General features: G+C 43.8%; 2 protein-coding genes across 3 annotated transcripts in view; one reads left to right on the forward strand and one right to left on the reverse strand.

The window, feature by feature from the left end:
* Window positions 1–237: 237 nt before the first annotated feature.
* LOC131269567 (myosin heavy chain, non-muscle-like) lies at window positions 238–2325 on the reverse strand. 2 transcript variants are annotated; one of them, XM_058272000.1, is made up of 7 exons: window positions 2150–2325; window positions 1866–2078; window positions 1486–1605; window positions 1163–1414; window positions 959–1101; window positions 469–889; window positions 238–395 (listed from the first exon to the last, which is right to left on the reverse strand). In XM_058272000.1, exons 1-7 carry the CDS (start codon window positions 2261–2263, stop codon window positions 327–329), a joined length of 1332 nt encoding a protein of 443 aa, XP_058127983.1. In that variant the 5' UTR covers window positions 2264–2325; the 3' UTR covers window positions 238–326. The 2 variants fall into 2 exon arrangements, with proteins under 2 accessions (XP_058127983.1, XP_058127984.1); XM_058272001.1 differs by lacking the exon at window positions 1486–1605 and having other exon boundaries at window positions 1163–1378.
* Window positions 2326–11147: 8822 nt separating this feature from the next.
* The window catches only part of LOC131269681 (TOX high mobility group box family member 4-like), a 36808-nt gene continuing 28149 nt past the window's right edge, over window positions 11148–19806 (forward strand). Inside the window, exon 1 of the mRNA XM_058272167.1 lies at window positions 11148–11822. Coding sequence (XP_058128150.1) covers window positions 11739–11822 — 84 coding nt within the window. The 5' untranslated portion in view covers window positions 11148–11738. The remainder of the gene's footprint in view (window positions 11823–19806) is intronic.

The raw sequence follows: 19806 nt of genomic DNA on the forward strand, positions 1-19806 counted from the left end.
GCAGCATAGCGATGACATGCAGTAAACATATTCAGGCATTATTTACATACAGTAAGATATCTTGTTCAGATAAGATAATCCTGCGAAAGTCTAAACTTCAGAAACCTCAGTTGAAGGTTTCTTTTTAGAATTTAAATGATTACAACTACAGTTACCGTTTGCCGTATTTTGCACTGCGAACCATATACAATACCTGTTGCTAGGCCGGTGTAAAGTGCAAGAGAATAATGTAATATTTGATTAACCAATAAATTCTGTATTTCATTAGCAAAACAAAAACGACATACGCCACATACAGTGGTAAAGGTCAATAACAGGGACCATCCTCAAAGTTCGTGATTCGTAATTGTGCCATCAACGTCATGCCGGAAATGTTTCATCTCACGCTTAAAGTCCTGCAAACAATGAGCAAACGGAGATAAAGACGATAAAGAAGGAGCTGCGTGTCTATAGCAGTATAAATTGTACCTTTGTCAAGGAGGAATACTTTTTCCGGCACGCTTCAAGCTCATTTATGGTTTGCTGCAAATCCTGCTCGGCCTGCTCGAGTTTTCTAGTTTTGTCCGCAATGTGTTTCGCCATCAGCAGCCGCTCTTCGGCGCGCTGCTGCCGTTCATGAGCCAACGAGTTCGCCAAACTCACGATTTGCGCATCGTACTCTTGGCACATCTTGACGAACTTGCCATACTCCAGTGTGATGGCGATCGTTTTCGCCTCCTGTTTGGTGATCTCCTGCTGCAACAAGCAGTTCACCTCGCTGAGATCTTTATTCAACGCCAGCAGCTCTAGCTCCCGCGTCTTGACAGATTCGATGTCCCTTTTGTGCTCGTCCAGGGCAAGCGTAAGCTGTTCCAGCTCTTTGCCTTGGGTAGCCAGAAGACTTTCCATACTGAAATGCATACCATATGCTATAAAGAAGGAACGATGAACTGTTGCCTACCGGGCCTAGAACACTTACTACGATAACTGTTGTGCGGCAATAGTTGCAGCATCGAATTTATTTTTCAGTTCGTTTATATGTTTCTCCTGACGCTCGAGAGTATCCTGCAGCTGGATTATCTCCTGCCCTAGTTGTTCCTTTTTGGCTTCGCTTTCCTTGAGCTGTAAGAATAAATAGATCAACTATCTCGTACTGAGTAGTATGCATATTCCCAATACATACCAAATTTATCGTGTTGTTGTAGGCCTTCTGTTGCTTCTCCAGACTGTCTCGTTGCTCCGCGTTGAGCTTTTGCAACGCAGCGACCCGTGATCCCTGCTCGTCATTCGCATGCTTCAGCATGATCTCTCGCGCCTGCAGCTCCATCACCTTTCGCTCCATCTCCGCCATCTGTTCAGCCGACTGGTGTGTCTCCTCTGCAATCGTGTGCTGTAATAACTGTTGACGCATATTTAGCACTTCTGTCTCCAGTTTCTTGGAATAAATAGTAATTCGAGAGAGTTATAAAGATCGCCGAGATACGTTATGCCGAATGGAGGAAGTACCATTCGCTCTTCAGCTTCCCTGCGTAGACGAACGATGTTGTATTTATACTTCACTTCGATCTGCGATGAACAATGGCGACTGCTCTCTATTTCTCTAGCAAGATTCTCATGCTCACGTGTCTATTGTAAAATTAAGAAAATCCCCGTTTTGTAAAAAATTATAAAAATAAAATGTATGTTATACGCCGACTAGCGCAAAAGATACCAAACGCGGGAAACTACGCTAGCAATGTACCAGGCTGAAAGTCTTTTAATTCGGCCTGGATTAATTAAAGCACATTTGAAAAATGCTTCGTTGTGGTTAGTCTTAAACAGCTGGATACTGATACGCCCGGAAAAAAAACGGTAGTAACAAACAAACTAAAGCAACTTAAAGTTACCTTTGATTCGATATTTTTCTGCAACTTCTGTTTATCCACTTTGAGCGTGCCTATTTGTTTCTGCAGTCCGGCAATCTCATGATCGTATCGCTTTATCCTGCCATCCTTCTCCTCGACCAGGGCTTTCAGGTCGATCACCTTCTTTTCGACGAACGCATATTTAATCACCAGATTTTCGTTATCCTTAATGTACCCGTCAAGTTTTTTCTGCAGCTGGAAAGGCCAACATATAAGCGTAATGCATGTGGCTTTGTTGACATCACACAAACTGAATAAAAACTTACATTTTCGTTGATTTGCTCTAACGCGGTCAGTTGCGCTCGAGTTTCCTTAGTTTTAGTGGAGCACCCACAATGCTCCACCATCGATGCTGGTTCATTAGCTTGGGTGTCTGCCATTTCCACGGTCGGCTGCTAGTAACTTTGATGAAATGCTATCGCTATCGGTCGGGAAACTTCACTGTTTCCCCTCGAAATATCGATTATTTTCACCGTCACACGCTGCCATTTTGCAACTGTCACTTTTGCCATAAGTTATAATTCGATTCGATTCGCAGTGGTTTTCACGCTTTACCACTCTGGTCCAACACAGAAATGGTGCAGGGAAATTCCCTAAAGCACAATATGATGTAGTTCAATTAAAATTGCATTGGCATTCGAATATTTCTCGTGTTGAGGTTAACTGTCTAGCGAGGACACTTTATAACATTTGAATTAGTTCCTTGCTATAATATGGCAATGTGAACAGAATATATAACCGTTAACGGATTTGCAGGTTTTATGGCGCACATGAATTTAATCGATCATATTTTGTTAGATAACTTTTCAATCTCTGTACAGTATTCTTAAAACAGTATTTTTAATGTACTAGTTATATACATCCAAGTAATGGAAAATGCATCTTAGAAATTCTTGAATGCCACATACTTGATTAAACTGTTTTATTGGAATAGTTTCATCGTGGTTTGGATAACTAAAGGAATTCAAATTTGTTAAACACATGGCAGATGCTGGGTAATCAGTTCATAGGAAAAACAATTCCATCGCCTTGGAATGGGGACCGTTGAAGCACTTTTGCATTAAGTCGTATAAGAATACATGTATGAAAAGATGGAAAGATACCCAACATTGCATGTATAAAGCAAACGAAATAGATTAATTAAACGATTGAAAAGTACTTGTAATTTGCAGTGTATTAGCTATGTGTTTTACTTGAAACTTTTTGTTTTTCTAACCATTTATCTTTATTAAAACTGAGTTTTACCGAAGATTAAGACGCATGTCATGATAATGAAAATAAGCTTGTACGTACGAATGTACAAACATATAATATTTGCACTTACGAGATTCATCAATAGTCCTACGCCATTCCGTTATCGCAAACTATACGGTACTAACGATGCTTTCAATGCGTATTATTTACATTTTCCGTACATCGAGCAGTAACAATCGACAGAAAAACATGCAGAGATGTAATCACTCAGCGTTTTAATGCCCTACCTCCCTTCTCACTCCGGTACGTTCGATGCCGTCCGTCTGGTGCCCTTGTTTGGAATATTTTCGTTTAAACATGAAGCCTCTTTTCATTCTAAAGTATATTGAATTATTTCGCACACATAACAAATAATTCAATTTTTCCTGAATTTATGATTACTTCACTTTTATTAAATTATGTATCTGCGGATAATGCACGTCGCTGTACATAGCAGATCGAGCGATATTATGTTACAAGGATGATCAACAGTGTATGTTGGAGTCAACGATGTGCCTCGGTAAGAGCATGCAAACAAGCGCCTCGGATTCTTTTCGAACGGTTGCGAGTGTGTGCGCATGACAACCGACAGCAGTTGTGTGAGTGGATAACGCTGCGTGAGTGTGTGTCAGTTTATTACCGTATGTACCTAGCACTAACACTGCTACGAGTTGTTTGTAGTAACAGCACGATTGCGTGTAACGACAAGAAATGTATTTGCTATACTGTATACAACAATCGTGTTCGCTGGTGTTAGTTACACAGTAAACACAGTGAGAGCACAATAGTGGATTGAGATTACCAGAAGCGATTCACAGAAGAAGAAGCGAGAGAGAGAAATAGTAAAAGAAAGAGAGAAAAAAGAGCAAATAGAAATAAGCTAGTATGAATAAGATGGCAATAGAACATTATCTCTGAAAAGTGTCAGAGTTTTAAGGCAAGCAGAGAAATAAAATGATGGATAAAAAGAGAAAGACAAAGAGAAAGAGAGAGCGAAAGACAGAGAGAGAGAGAGAGAAAGAGATACTGATCGAAATTACGACGTGGTAGTCGGGGCAGGCGGAAAAGAAGGGCTGACATAAATTCTTGAAAACAAAGATACATAAAACAGGAAAACAGAGCATTAAAAATAACATAAATCTCAAGAGGCTTTTGAGGACAGAGAAGAAATTGAGAGACAGGAGGGATTGTGAGACCGTCAAGGTAAGGACAAGGAAGGGTAGAAAATTGTCGTTGAAATGATTTGATACGTTGAATTTCACAAGAATTGATAGGAAACGAGTTTATCATTTACGTTACATACGATGTAGTTTGGTTTGGTTTTCTTGTTGTCCGGGTGTGTGTGTCTGTCTGCATATTTTTCCAATTAAGAATGATTGGTAAAATAATGTATTTGGTTTGAAATTATATGCGTTAGTCAGTTCTTTTTTATGTGGGTTGTTAAATTCACAATATTTTACAATTAATCAAATTCCATTCAATTTGGCTTATAACAACCTATGTCGGTAGCGGGAACAAGGGTAGCGGTATGAGCATGTCTAGGATCGAACCAGCTGTGATTGAAGTAACGAAATATAGAACTAAAGGGTAGCCGCTCTACCAACTAAGCCACAACTCTTAACGTTTGAATTTGTACTAATGTGTTAAATGGGGCATCTAAATGACAAGGCATCTAAATATACTTTGAAATGGAATACGTTGCTCCAAATTACTAGCAGGTTCAACCTCATAGCTCGATCAATTGATGAATATGCTAGTACGGTTTACAAATGTATCTTATATCAGTTGCGCACAATCTCTGGTATGTAGTTTCTACAGTGTAACTTATTTGAAATCATCGTACCGTCGTTCATCTTAAAACAGCTATTTGGCCTTAAATATGCCTATCTTACGGTACTTTTCTCCGTGGAAAATGTATTCGGATGAAAACTCAATTGACTATAAATCCGGTGTTCACCTTGTTCAGTCGATGTGAGGCAACACTCTTGTTTCTCTCCACTTATATTCCCCCCCCCCCTCTCTCTGCACATTCCCCTGCTCTAGCTTAAATCATCCACCACCTTCACCTTACCCGATCCGTTGCCTCCGCTCAGCCGACTAACCTTTAGATTTCCATCTCCCCGGGCATATTGAAATAATCCGTTCATTACGTATTGTGTTATCTTTTCCCGTTTTTCAAGTTGATTATTTGATATTTCACTTTCAGTTTGAGTTAGTTGCCTCAGCTCTTTCTCCTCACCTCCACAGTGCAGTAGAGCTTTGGTCCACCTCCTTTTATTGCCTTTACTCCTCTTTGATATCACATACCTCGTGTGTCCTGGTTGGCAAAGCAGATGAGGGGGAGGGGGTCTCATGTAGCATTGCTGAAGAGAATGAAGAATGAAGGAGCCTGGTTGGTCGGGGTTGGAAGTGGCAGGACCGGGAGAAAGAAGCGATGGAATAGAGGGACAGAGACGGGAAGATTGTTTGTGTTTCGCGTTCCGTACATGAATTAATTTATTTCGTTACTAAGTGAGTTGCGCGTACACACGTACGCAAAGCATACATCCATACATACACACATACACACACACACACACACACACACACACACATATGCATATGGTGGCGACAAACACATGCACAGGTAGCATGTTGGTACAAGGCTCTCGTACGTCTAGAGGGGTGTACCGCTGTTACCGCTGCTCCCTTCTGCTTCCCACCTATTGGCCTGCTCGGTTTCGCATCCTCGTTTCCGAGGCAGTTAATCCACTTTCTAAAACAGCTTGTGTGCTACGATACAGCACAAGAATAAAAATGATTACACGTGGGAGGAGCTCAATTTGTTTCATTAAACTTTTAATAAGAAATATGAACAAACGAGGCTCGCTCAAATGGAATGAAGACGCAGAAGAGGATGTGTAAGCGAGCTTTTTGACATGCGGTGTCAATAGTAGAACAGTGCTGGTAGAACGGTGTTCGTAGCGTTGTTTTGCTTGATGTACTAAATGACATCGCATTTATGAACAGGTAGAGGAGGGGAGGAGGGGGTAAGTGCGAGAGATAAAGAATAATAAAAAGAAAAGATAATTGAAGACTGAAGGGGTTAAAAAATGCAAATAATGGAAAAGCGAGAAAGCGAAGATTGTAAAATGGGACAGAGAAAGCGAGATAAGGGAGGGATAGGGAGAGAGAGAGAGAGATAAGGGATGAGTTAGATAGAGAGACACATTAAAGGAGAGAGATATATACAATACGTAACAGTTTATTGAGATATGGCATTCAGGAAATCTTTAAAGTGAAGCAATATCAGTAACTTTAAAAAAGGATGATAGAAACGTTATAAAAGCATCCATGGGAAAGCTGCTCGGTAGGAAACCTAGAAGGGAGAGGGGCAAGACGTTGGGGATGTGTTTTGAAAAACTCCCCTCTTCCCCATGATGCCCCTGTCCTACCGATCAAACTTCCCTCTCCGCTCCCTGGTTCTATGGCCTTTGGAACATTTATACGCATAACCTCGGTGTGTGTATTCTTCTGACAGTCATGTTGGTGGTGTGTTTCGATAGCGATGCGATCTCTTCGCTCGTCGGAATGGAGTATTATTATAGATGAAAATAGACAGATGTGCAGAGCAAAGAGGGACACATTCTATGTACACCGCCCGGTCGGGCCAAGCCGGAGCCCCCGATGGCCAGAAAGGGATGGTTGGACGTGGTTTAGATTAGGTGGTACATTTCTCGTTTTCCTTAAACAACCACCACCAATCTAAGCGTCTCATCCATATAAACATTCCACCGTAATTGAGAAAAAATAATTCAATTCTGAGTTTTCTCTTCTCTGTAATAAAAAGAAGGGCATCGTTTGTAGTTGAATGTTGGCATAATAATAAATGACTAGGTTCGCTTTGTGTTGGCTTTCTCTTTGGCAGCAGAAGGAAAAAGAAAACAACGACCAACCCATGTGTCGGTGGTGAGCGATTTTAAACCATCACTTCAGATTATTAAAAATGTTCGTTGAGGTTCACTGTTTGTCTCCTGCCACTACAATATACTGACGAATTGTTAAACACCCCGTGCCCGCTCTGCTTACACCGGTTCCGATAAGTGCGATTTTGTATTTGGCAATCACGTCGAAGAAGTACAACACCACTAAGCAAACAATAACAACGAGCGGTTCTTTGTGAGTTGAAACTACCCAAGGAGAACAAATTTCGAACCATTTTAGCAGCTTTTTAGGTTATGTTACGATTTTCTACGTTTCCTTGATTCTGTGTTGTCTTGGCCTCAAATTAAAGCGTTCCCACCCGGTAAAGCAACGCCGTGCATACGTCTTTGCGGTGCTGTATTGGTGCTCTGTATTGGAGTGTGCAACTCACACGTGGATATCGAATCTCGGTAGCTTCTTATGTACATAGCGTGGCTTCAGTCACATAACCTCCACTTGAGAGTTTGGTTCCCACACATGGCTCTTATTTATTTGGTTCGGCTCGCCTGTGTGCGTGCATGTGTGTGGCTGTGTGTGTGTGTGTGTGTTTGCGTGAATATGTGTGCTTGATAATTGTCTTATGTTTGCATAATCACGTGTGCTTTCTATTTTACTTAAGCTATACATCCCTCTTCAAATCGAATCGAGCTGTATGTTTTGCTCGATCGCACGTGTGTTACGTTTCCGATCGCGCAAGTATGCGTTCACTACCCCTAGTGTATCAATATGTAAGGGATGAAAACGTCTTCTGGCCTTCTTTACCCCTGGTAGAAATCCTTCGAAATTCAGAGTAGAAAGAAATCTGTATGATCATCATCATGAGCGTTTCCAAGCAATGTGCTTTGTGAAGACCGGTTTGGCCGATTTTTATTAAACAAATGGGTTTTTGCTTGCTCTATAGGATAAGAAACAACATTCGAGACAAGGAGTTGAATCTCGTCCCCTAGGTGACTATTGTACAAGAGCAAACATAGCTCTAACTGGACTTTAATGTTATGACGGAATTTATAGTTCCACACAATAACTTTAGGTCTTTTAAACACAAGGAAACATCATTTTACATCCATAAACAAAACCATCGCACAGTGAGAAAACATCTCTTTTATATCAATATAAATGTCTTCCTGTGTCATCGTATCAACTATCGTCGTAACCCGATGCAGATATGCGAGCAAAAAAGTTGGATTGTCAAGTTTGGTAGGGATTTGAACCCATATCTTCACCAGCCACGGCTAGTGTTCGTACCGGGGATTGTGCAAAGCTAGTTTGTGCAAATTTGAAAAAAATAAAATAAATATATAAAATATTTTGGGGCTTGTGCAAAGCTAGCCCGGCTGCCTGGTAGGTAGTTTTGTGCCAATAATTGGAAAAAAGTAATAACAATATTTTAAAAATAAAATAAACACGATTACAAGCCCCATTCTACTATTGCCACGAATGGCGACCGTAAGAACGGTACGCGAGACGTTTGTTCGCATACAAGCACGAGGAATTCGTCGCGTCAAGTGTATGCGAATGAATGTATCATTCGGGCCGTGCACACATTCATAAGCACGGGTTGTACAACGGTATGGGGGTTTTGGGGTGTGCAGAAGTGGCGCTGCCATACGTAGTAGATTTCGTGGTATAGAAAAAAGCAATGTGACGTTGTTGAAGAGGAATCAGAGTAGCGCGCAATCGTTGGGCAGCTGATGCTGGCAACTGCCTGGTGGTAGTGGTGCCGGGCAAAGAAACAAATCAAACAGTGTTTTAGAAACGGAGCGAAAGAGTAAAAGAGAGATAGAGAGAGAGCGCTAGTTGTGCGACAGGGACGCCCCAAGTTGAGCAAGAAAAGCAAGAGCGAAAAGGCAAACCGGGCATATGGACGGGGTGGACGATACAGCTCGGTTTTTCGAAGGTTAAGAGAGAGACAATTTGCTTCGTAGCACATTTCTCAAACACACTGGCACACCGCGCGCCAGCCAGCCAGCTTCCTAGAGAGTACACCGCAACTGCTAAGGGCACCTAGCAGAGTGTGTGCGTTTTTCGCCGTTCGTACACACGCTCGCTCGCTCGCTCGCACACACCGCCGTTCGCCGTGCCGCGAGACCTGCGAGACTGCCAAAGGCTCGCGCGAAGAAATCGAAACTTTTTGCTTCCTTCTTTCATTCGGTCAGCGACCGTGGGAGCATTCGGCCGTCTACTACAACCCGGTGCGTGTTTACTAAAAGAGTGTCGAACAGCGAGCCGAGCAGGAAGGAAAAGGGGAACAGGTGGAGATCGCCAGGCAAACGACGAAATCTGGCGTATTTCCGTCCGACGCCAGCCGTTCCAAAGAGAGGAGGCGTACCGGAAGAATTTTGTGTCCTAACCCAATACTTTGCGACGATCGTGCATTCAACTAAATCAAAAACACAGTGAGTTCTACTTGATTATACTACCGGATTGGAGATCGCCTGAACCGAGATCGGCTCGCCCTGTGTGTCCTGCTGAGCCCAAGAGACATACGTACGACGCAGGTGCTAAAGGCTTCCGAAACCCCGCGCGCAACGGCGCACTGCCCAAAACGGTGCAATCTCGATAGCGATGCGCGCTTTGAAGCCTGGTGAAGCGGAAAATGAATTCAAACAAAAAAACGAAAACGCCAAAAGAAAACAACAGACACATCCTCCCGTCCGGAGGAAGTACGCAAAAGTAACCTGGTAAACATTGGTAAGCGTGTGATAACGTGTGGCCTGAGGGCACGCAGGGTTAAGGCATTCAAACAAGCCACAGCACAAGCTCTTCCAAAGCCAGAGTTACGAGTTCCGCATACTTCGTTGACGAGTAGTTCACGTTTTGCCCTTACACCGTTAGATGTGACATAACCGTGCGAAGCAAGAGAGACAGATAAGCAGCAAGTGAGTGCTTGAGATAGCTAGATACCGAGAAGGAAAAGACAGGGATGGAGAGAGGAACGGCTGTTTTGTCTTATTTTTTGTTTTAAATTAAATTAACAGTGTGTGACAGAGCCGTATCCCCACATCGCAACAGTGCGCAAAGGGATACCGCGTGTGTTTATGTGTCATTGTCAACATTGTTTTGCCGTCCGTGGAAAGAGGAAGGCAATAGGAGGGACTTCGGGACGAGTGGTGATAAACCCGTTTCGAAGGTGCGCAGGATATGCGCGCCGATCGCACCGTGATCCGTGCATCCATTTCACCAAGAAACGGGATTCATTTTGCCCACCTATCACCGCTAACGATCACGTTCACCAGGTGACATCCTTAAATCAGTTGTCAAATCAATTGTTCGCAGATGAACGTGATCCTGCGGCACGCGGCAATGAGTGAGTGAATCCTATCGATTCTACCAAGTGCAGACGATCGTACGTAAAAACAAAAACCAGCTACAGCAATCAAACCTTCCACACCCGTTGATGTGCAGAGTCCTACCAGTTCTCCCTCCCGGCAAGTCGTGCAGCAATTCCCGCCTCCATTTGGGCTCCCAGGTATTGGTGCAGGTATTGTCGATCGCGTCTTCCGAACATTGATTTGGCCTTCCTCACTTATTTGATGCGGCCATCGTCCAAACTTCGTTCCTATCAAGCCCTGACGGTACTATCGTGACGTATGGTTCGTCGTTGGACTTCCGTTCTGGTTCTCAAAGCATTGCTCGGCTTGCGATCACGCACGGGAGGGAGACCGGGGGTAGGCCGAAATTTCCATCGAACTGAACACAATCAACCACAATCAAAATCGCACGCACAACGTGCGCAACTCCAGCAACAGCAGCAACAGCCACCGGCCGCGAACAACAATGTCGTATCGTGTGAAGACACACACGCGGAAGAGCCCTTTACGCAAACGATATGGGAAAATTGGTACGAGCATGAAAATGCAACCCCTTTCGAACCGTTAACCCTGGTGTGGCGGGGGTAAGGAAAACGGGAGTGTGTTTGTGTGAAAAGGAAGGAGAGGGTGGGTGGGGTGATTTGTTGTAAAGCTGTGCGGCCATTCTGGGGGTCAAAGCATACCTATCTGAAAGCACATCTCGCATGTCAATCGTAACACTGTTTGGATGCATCTTAGGATGTAAAGAAGGAAAAAAAATGAAATTGTGCCATTTTCCAAACCTCTTAAAAATAAATATAAAGAGCATTGCAGGGAAACCATACAACATGAGCAACGGTGGAAAGCATCGGGGGGAAAACAAAAATGAATAATAATCACACTATCATGATTGTTCTTACAGCAAGTTTGTTTTCGCACGTGTATAGCTCTGGTGAAGTAACGCGTGCTACAGAGAGAGAAGGAGAGAGAAAGAGCGAGAGTTAAAGACGACAAGCTGCGAAGGAAAACAATCGAAGCGAAACAAAACAGCGGATATCGAGCTATCTGTTTATTCATCTTCCGGTGTTGTATCTCGGCTCAGTCGACGCGAGTTTCCAGTTGTGTGTGCACGTGTGTTTGTGTCTAGATTTGTTTCTCGCAGTGTAGCTGTGTGTGTGTCCCGCTTGCCTCCTGTGCGTGTGTACGCAAGTGTGTTGCGTGTCTCCCAGAAAGTAGAAGCAGATCGAGATCGAGAGAGAAAGAGAGTGCCGGAGAAGGTGGTGGTGGAGCGGAAGTGAGCGCGGAAAGGAAGGGAGGAAATCTCCCGTTTTTCCACCCGCAACACCGGAACGGGACGAAGAGGAAAATCATGGAAACCAGCTACAACACGGCACCGATCGGTGCTGGTAGCAGTGAATTCGATATCAACATGTTCGACCAGTACGTGTATAAGGTGAGTATCTTGGAACATCTTACCACAAATCCCAAACCGTCCCCCATCCGCCCCCTCTCGCCCGTCCCGATTTGTCGTTATCCTGTTTCCTGCGCCATCCTTCTCTGCTTGTCTGTCTGCCTGAAGCGTGTGTGTCTGTGTGTGTGTGTGTGTGTGTGTGTATCTGTCGCGGGTTAACTTTACTTAACTTTTCAGGTCTCGACCTCAATTAAAGCGTCGCTTGATTGGGAAGCACTCTTTTTCAACTGTTCCGTTTTAATTGGAAACATTATGCGGCCGCACTATCGAATAACCCGCCCGGCGCTTCGGCCAAATGAGATTCCAACGATGTACCTATTTTTGCTGGCACGCAATGCCGTGAGAGGAGGGGGGGAGGGAAGCGGGGAGGAGGGCAGTCGACACTCCAAAGAACTGTTGTTGGATGTAATCGTAATCACAATAATTGCTTATCTCAAAAACATAACTAGCGCTTGATTATTTATGCATTTGCCCTCCCCCTCCCTCCCCCCACTCTCCACCATCATCCGTTATCAAAACGTAAAAAAAGAAAAGCTACAGTTTCTTATCACAACGGGCGGGAAGTAAAGTATCGGCGCTGGTATTTAAGATCGGTCAATTGCTGTTGGCTCTGGCGTTGCTTATCGATCGTTGTTTAAACACTGTGTTGTGGCCTTCGAGCTTGGAACAGGAAGCTCGCTCGCTCGCTGTTTGCGCCGTGGAAGCTCTAAGCCAAGTAAACGAGCGCGTTGCACAGTTCTATTCGAATGGAACAAAATAGAAAACAACGATATTGTTTGAATGACGTCTTTAATATGATTTACGAGATCAGGATCTCGCCAAACTGATGCCTGAGGTTTCAAGAATCTCTCTAGTTCTCTAAATCATCTAAATAATGCGTTAGTTATAAAATTTATAAAATAAATTAATCATCTAAATTATCCGTTCGGTGCATCGGTTCTTATCCATGAATTTGTGTTCATTTCGATGAACCAATCTGATCGAAATCTATATCCCTGAAGTTCTAGGATTGGAACGGATCAACTCAAATGATCTATTGATAAATCTGGCCTGGCAGATTCACGAAGAATCTTGGAAGAACAACCAAACGCTTCGAAACTTCGCATCAAATGCTTGATAATAACCTAGTGCTACTTGAATCTAGTTCATGATTTATTTCGGTTGATATTTGAAAGAGAACTTTGCATTTCAGTCAGAGTTGCGAAGCATTACAATCAATACACAATACAATACAAACTTTATAAGTCTTGCAAAAGAATAGAAAAAATGGCGTATCCAATATATTTTGTATGTAACATTTTTACTCATTACTCAAAATGAAAATAACATCTATCTTTGTTGACCATTCGCAGACTACTGTGTGATTTACGCAGTCGCGATTTGTTTGTTTGTTCGTTTTGACAGTTCGCGAAACGATTTCATATTTCACGATACATTTAATCGGGTTTCGATCGAGGACGATTTAAACCCGCGAAACAAAGGGAAGGTTCCTGCCGTTCCCGTTCGTAGTTCTTTCTCCTCTCGAGTTCGATCTGGGGGTTCGGGGCCGATCGATGTCACTATAGAAACAATTACAAACAAGCGGTACACATGCGGTGTAATTTAGAGCGATTTTCTGAAATGTATGCCATATATGGAGGCGTAGAGAATTTCCCTCGTGCGAATGGCAAATGAAGCAGCAAGGGTTTAAAGAGAAAAGGCAAACGGTTGTGTTTGGCTGCGAACACGAAAACGAGAGACAAATCAGGCCAAGAAGTAGAGCGCGAGCGGATGATTGTTGGCTGTTGTGTTTAATGGTGTACGGATTTCGGGAAAAACCTTTGCCGCACCTGCCTTCCTTGCTTATTTACTTCGAAACGGTACCGTTCCGCTAAGATGAAAACCCAGATGATCCGGTTTCCGTACAGCTGCACTTGTTCGTTTCCTCCTTTCCGGAGCGTGAACGTGAAATTCCCGGTTGCTTGCCGGAGGTAGGGATTTTGGGCATGCTCGTCGATCGCTTGCTCCTGCGCAAGGATAACGCACGCGATTCCCTCCTGGGACGTTGTTGCTGCAGGCAGCCCACTATCCAACGTGCTTCATCAACTTCAAAAGGTCAGCACGTTTTAATAGACACCGATTGCAAAAGTTAGAGCACAGCAAAAACGCACATTGGAACGTTTCGACGAACTTCCGATGCGACGTTAGGTGCATGTCGTTAAATGTCAAACCCGTGCTTCAAAAGAACACAGCTACTACCAGTTACTTTTGCCTTACGCTAACTTCTATTGTTGTTCGCGTTCGGTGACGAAAGTTGCACAAACGTGGTGGTCACGTGGAGGGAAACAACTTCACTAAAAACGTGCAGCTTCGGTCTTCTTAAGGTCACCAAATGCCCGCAGGTGCGCAAGTTGTGGCGGGAAGCGGGTTGCAGCATCCTCTTTGAAGTTACTTCCGTTTTTCCAATCCCACGTGGACACACGTGTGAGTTTCCTTTCGCCCTTCTCTCGTGCGTAAACAAAACCTGCAGTTTTCCTGGCCGGGTGGGGCAAACTAGTTGATGGAGTCGTCTCACAGCTCGCAGATGACTTTCTTCCAGGCCCCCGGGGGGGTACTCTGGGCGGGATGTGGGGGGTGTGGACGAGAATGCTAAACATAGACCGATCACGAGTTTCTCCCGGCGCACGTGTAGAGCCTTCGGTTGCGCACAACCGGCGGGGAGGAGGTAGGGCGGGCGTCCAGGTTTTTCCTATACCTTCGTCCGAAAAAAAACGAGTGCAAGCACATGCTGACGGGAAATCGCAAACACGTGAATCTTTTACAACTTTCTTGCGGCGTGCTATTTTTAGTTATGACGATTGAACTTTTTAAGCGTACACAATTGCTCTGCAAATGTATTAAAATTTGAAGAAAATAATGTATGTACCATTGCATAAAATATCATTTATTTTTGAAGCACAGAGAGAGTCATACTTACACCAAGGAAAACATAAATATTCGCCCGTTCGATCTGAGGAAATTGCAATTTTTTTAGTTTTTAAATATCTCTTAACGGTTTGATGCGGTTCGGGATTTGTTTCTGGGGTATCCGTCATTTTTTTATTATTTCTTTCATTTTTGCTTTGAGAAAATGCTTCACTCCGACTTTGATCATTAAATTTGTCGACGAGGTGGAAAGAACGAAACCATCAAATGAAAAATTCATTCGTAATGAATGAACTTACCGTTTGATGCGCAATTTGACCAAGTTCCTTAAAACAGTGTGCTTTAGTTCCCTTTATCTCATGTCATCTGTCATTCTCGTGCTGACACTAATACAGTTTCTCTTTGTCAATGCATGATGTTGTGTCGTAAAATAAGTGGCACATTTGCCGAAATTGAACACGTTAAGCGCTACGTCGGTCCCGTGGGACCGACAGCATTCTTTCCCGTATGCTGTATTCCCCCTGCGTCGGTCTGTTTTGTTCCTACACTGAAAACATTGCATACTGCTAGTCGTCGATCTGTTTCGTCAACCAAATACACAAGGTCGCGGTTCACGGTGTTGTTTCGTGTTTTTCAATGAAAACTGCGAACGAATACATACGATGTAAAAGTGTAACCTTAAACCAATGGAAGAAATCCCCCTACACTATGCTCTCTGCCTCCATAGCGTCTTGTTCAGCTTGGAAGAAGTTGTGCTGCATCGCCAGTGTTCCGATAAGCCAGGCAAGCAAACCTCATCGCCGATCACCGATCTGATCCCGATATGGCGTACTGGATTGGATGGAAGCAAAGGTTACTGGGATGCCGTGTCGTTGACACAGGGGCCCTCCGTGAGATAAGAGACGACGAAATCGAGGTGCCACTATCAACGGAGGGCTGACGAGAAAGAGGGGCGCGCAGATAAGGAAGACAATCCCTTTTTGCCTACCATCCGAAAGGAAAAGCTGGACCGCGATCCGCTGTTATTGATCGAATTTGCGAAACAGAGGGAAAATTGCAGAACTTCCTAGAATTGCAACTGCATCCGACCTGGTTGCATTCTTTTGCGTAGGCTATGTTAGTATAGTTGTTTTTTTTTTCATTTCCTTTCAACATTGTTTTTTGTTTCTTCCTTCCTCGAAACGATGGACGATGTTCCAATGTGTACCACAACAATGGTCACCGTTTCTGTGGCGCGCGAAAACAAATTGTTATGCTATGGGGTGCCTTCCCCCCTCTTCACCCTCATCTTACCACCCTTCCATCCTTTCTGCTTGTTTTTTCTTTCATCCATCGCATTGTTTTTATGCTCGCTTAGGTTCATATCGTTTGCTTTTTGTCTCGTTCCCTTCTGTGTGCTCATTTATTTTTATTTGTTGCTTTCTGTTTTGTTTGGTACCCGTGTTGCTCCAAATGTGTTGCGATTTTGTTTTGAGTTGAAACTTTTCCGCCTCCCGTTCCCAAAACCCCACCGTCTTCCTCCGGCATCTGCGTTGCTCTCGTTAGGCGCGTTGTTGTTTTTATGTGTGCTTTTTTCTTCCTATTTTTTTGTTTTTGACTTTGTAAGGAAAGAAAAGAAGGAAGAAAAAGAGCAAAGGAGGAGGAATGTAACAGAGCGAGGAGGTTGTGTTATGCGATGAGAAAGAGGAAGGGGGGGGGGGGGGGGAGAGAAAAACGAAGCAGCAAAGGTGGATTGTAGGCCAAAAGAGAGGAGAAAATGTTGTTAAACAGGTTATGTATATGCATGTCGGATGGAGCACAAGGGAAAGAGTGAAAGAGAAAGCACGTTATCGGAGGGGTGCATGTGAGAAGTGGAGGAGGGTAGGTGGGAGATAGGGCGATAGATAAAGATAGGTAACGATGAATTAAAAGAAAGCGGAGAAGGATAGCTGCTAGGGTTTCGTAACAGGAGAGAGTACGCGCGAAGGAAAAACAAAGAGAAAGAGAGAGAGTGAGAGAGTGAGAGAGGTAGTGTGTGTGGGAAAGGGGGAAGAAAAGGGTCCCGCGAGGGGGAAGGTTTACAATCAAATGTCTGTTTGGAATTGCATTTTTTCCCCTCGAACCACTTCGTCCTTCGTCTTCCGTTTGCCGCTGAGAGAGGATTTGTCTTTTCTTTTCTTTTCCTTTCACCGTTTTCTGTTTTTCCACCCCGCACCACACCCCCGTCCCCCTCTTACCCCTTGTGTGGGGTGCTTCGGTTGCCCTTTCTTTCCCGTTTCCCAGCGAACCGAAACCGTCGTCCTCGTTTGAAAACGCGTATTTTCTTCCATTTCGCATTAAGTATTTTGTTACTAAGCGATTGCTTTCCATTGTTTGTGCGCGGTGGTGTTGGTTTGTTTCGTTTACTCTCGTTTCCTTTTGATTTCCCCCTTCCCCCCCCCCTCGTTCCTCTCTCACTCGCTTGGAAGTGTGCCACACAACGTACGCAATACGATACACATTTGTGTGTGTGTAGGAGAATGTGTGTGCCGTGTTGTCTTCCGTCCCTATCCTTGTGCTGCGGGTGTGGGTGTGTTTGTGTGTATGTGTTGTTCTCTTCTCTTTCGTATCGCTTCCACCCACAACCCCCCCCCCCCCCCCCCCCCCCTCCCCGTCCCTTTAGCTGCTGCCGTTCGACAAAACCTTCCGAAAACCTCATCTCAGTCAGCCGCAGCATCAATTTATTTCATTCGTTTCATTTATGCTCCTCCAGGTCCTCCAGGTCTCTCCCCTCCTCCTCCTCCTCCTACTCCTCCATCCGCTCCCTTCCCCGCCCGCACATTTGCCATGGTTAGCCTTGGTCCGCGTGCACATCAGATCACATACATAATGTAACGTTTCGGAAAACAAATACCAACCCTTCGCCAGCTCCCCCCTCCCCCGCCATCTCCTCTTCCACGTTGTTCCCTTTTGCGTTCCATCAGCCCCTTGCGGAGCCCCGCGAAGATTTAAAATGGGGTGCTTGTGATACAAACTGGAACAGAAGAGAAACAAGCCAACGTTGAAAAGATACTCAATTGAAGATGTTTGAAGGGAGTGGGTGAGGGAGGGAAAAATGCAGTAGAACTGGTAACGACGAGCTTAGGCATAGGGAAGAGCAGGCGGTGGACGTTAAGAGCCCATCAACAGTTTAGTTTTACAAATCAAAAATATCTTCGCAGGTGACTCACCGAAGATACGGTTTATTCGTCCGTTATTCCTTCGTTTCGTGTGTTTGAAAGGCAAAGCTCTCGATGCTTGGGGGGGAACCTGATCGTGAACACTCGACCGCAAGCGCAACAGCACTTTCCTGCCGTAAAGTGTATCGAATGTTTAGTTCAAATTTAAACTTCCTTGCGCGTGCAATTTTCGAAATTTCAACCAATCTTCTCTCCATCGTGAAGTGCCAAACATGCAAGAAACACGATCCAAATGAACAACGCTCTAAAGATTCAATCGATTTTAGCGTGGTAAGTTGTTGGCAAGACATTTTATTTCTTCGAAGTAGGGAAGGTCGGCGAACAGTTTTGCCTAACTGTGCATTTTCATTATTACATCCCGCTTCGGTCGAAACACGGGCATCGAGCAACGCTTGAACTAGAGCTGGGCACAACGGCTCTGAGGTCTGAAGCAGATTGAACAATCATCCCGACGCTTTAAATCTTTTAATTACTCCTTTGTGATTTGAAATAGGCAAATTGAGTTGTCTATCGGTCCAGCGATTTGCATTCGATTAACCAGAAATACGACTTCCAAAAGCGTTACAGAGATTTGACCCCGCCACTTGGGGAAAAGAGTAACTGATTAATTTAGAAAAAAACGAACGAAAGTGTACACACTTGCTTTCCAGCTTATCTTTTACTTGTTCATTCATTCTAATCTTTTCTTTTTCATTCAAACGTCTGTCGTTGCCACCTATAATAATATAAATAACAAGCAGAACAAATGACGTTTAGTAGCTATTGAAAAATACCTTATATCCTTGAATTCACTGCTTTAATGCGAATGTCAAAATGAGCAAACAAAAATGCACTCTTAATATCGGTAAAAAATGCATGGTTTTTGGTAGTTTTAAAGCATAAATCAATAAATGTATTGTTACAGTGCAATCGCTTAGGAAACCACAACTATCTAGGAAAACCACAATTACCAAACCCCAATGCAATGAAATAAAATTTGACATTTCTACCTAAAATGACAGTCATTGCAATATTGCTATGTGTATTTCATTGCAATATTGCAAAGATCCAAACGGGGTGGTTAAGCATCGAAATATTGCATCCGTCTATTCGCAGCTTTTAGACACTAGCTAGGTTCGAGATAAAGTTTAATGGCAACGGCTGTTACTCTTTTAGTTACTCAATTCACTTTTGGGAGTGTAATCTTCGTGGTGACTGGTAACACTTTTAATTGCTCATTTGCTGTTTTAGACGTCAAATCGCTTTTTGCATTAAATCTTTCTAGCGACTAGAATTATTTTTGCGGGCTTTAAATCACAAAAGAGATTCAAAAGTTGTCGGTAATGATTCAGATCAATCAAATCCGTTAGCAAGAATCTACTCACTTGCTCATCCGTACTCATTACACATTTATTACAAGCGCGAACATTCCAATACCACATTGAACCGTGGACGTACGAGACCGTCGGTTGTAAATTCTTCGTTGACGGTTTGAAACTAGTTTTATGATTTGTATTTCCCAACTATGTACACTCGATCCCGGGGGTAAAATCTTTAATTGGGTTAGATAAGGAGCTCGCCAAGGAGTGGAAAAATAAAACAACGACCCGTAAGCGCGGAAGTGATATCGCACTTATCATGTTGCACACTACAATCTCCTCTCCCCTTCGCCCACCCGCCCTGTCATCACTAGTGTTATCACATTGCATCGTTACCGAAACGGTGTTATCAATGGCGTTACCTCGACCGAATGTGTGTTACCGTGAAAAAATTGTTGTTTTGTTGAGGTAAGGTTGTTACCGCACAGTTAACACTCAATACACCGAGGAGTGAGTTTGTCGCGCAACGTTGGTCGTTGTTTTTTTTTTTAAATCTCCGACACGCAA

The sequence above is a fragment of the Anopheles coustani genome, chromosome X, assembly GCF_943734705.1.
Source record: "Anopheles coustani chromosome X, idAnoCousDA_361_x.2, whole genome shotgun sequence".
Lineage (NCBI taxonomy): Eukaryota > Metazoa > Arthropoda > Insecta > Diptera > Culicidae > Anopheles > Anopheles coustani.

Excerpts from the sequence above, each read along its gene's own strand:
- LOC131269567 (XM_058272000.1), bottom strand. The coding sequence starts at position 2,263 with ATGGCAGACACCCAAGCTAATGAACCAGCATCGATGGTGGAGCATTGT. Across the intron at positions 1,102-1,162 it reads ACAACAACACGATAAATTTG|CTCAAGGAAAGCGAAGCCAA; the intron begins GTATGTATTGGG and ends TTATTCTTACAG. Across the intron at positions 890-958 it reads GCCGCACAACAGTTATCGTA|TATGGAAAGTCTTCTGGCTA; the intron begins GTAAGTGTTCTA and ends TATGCATTTCAG.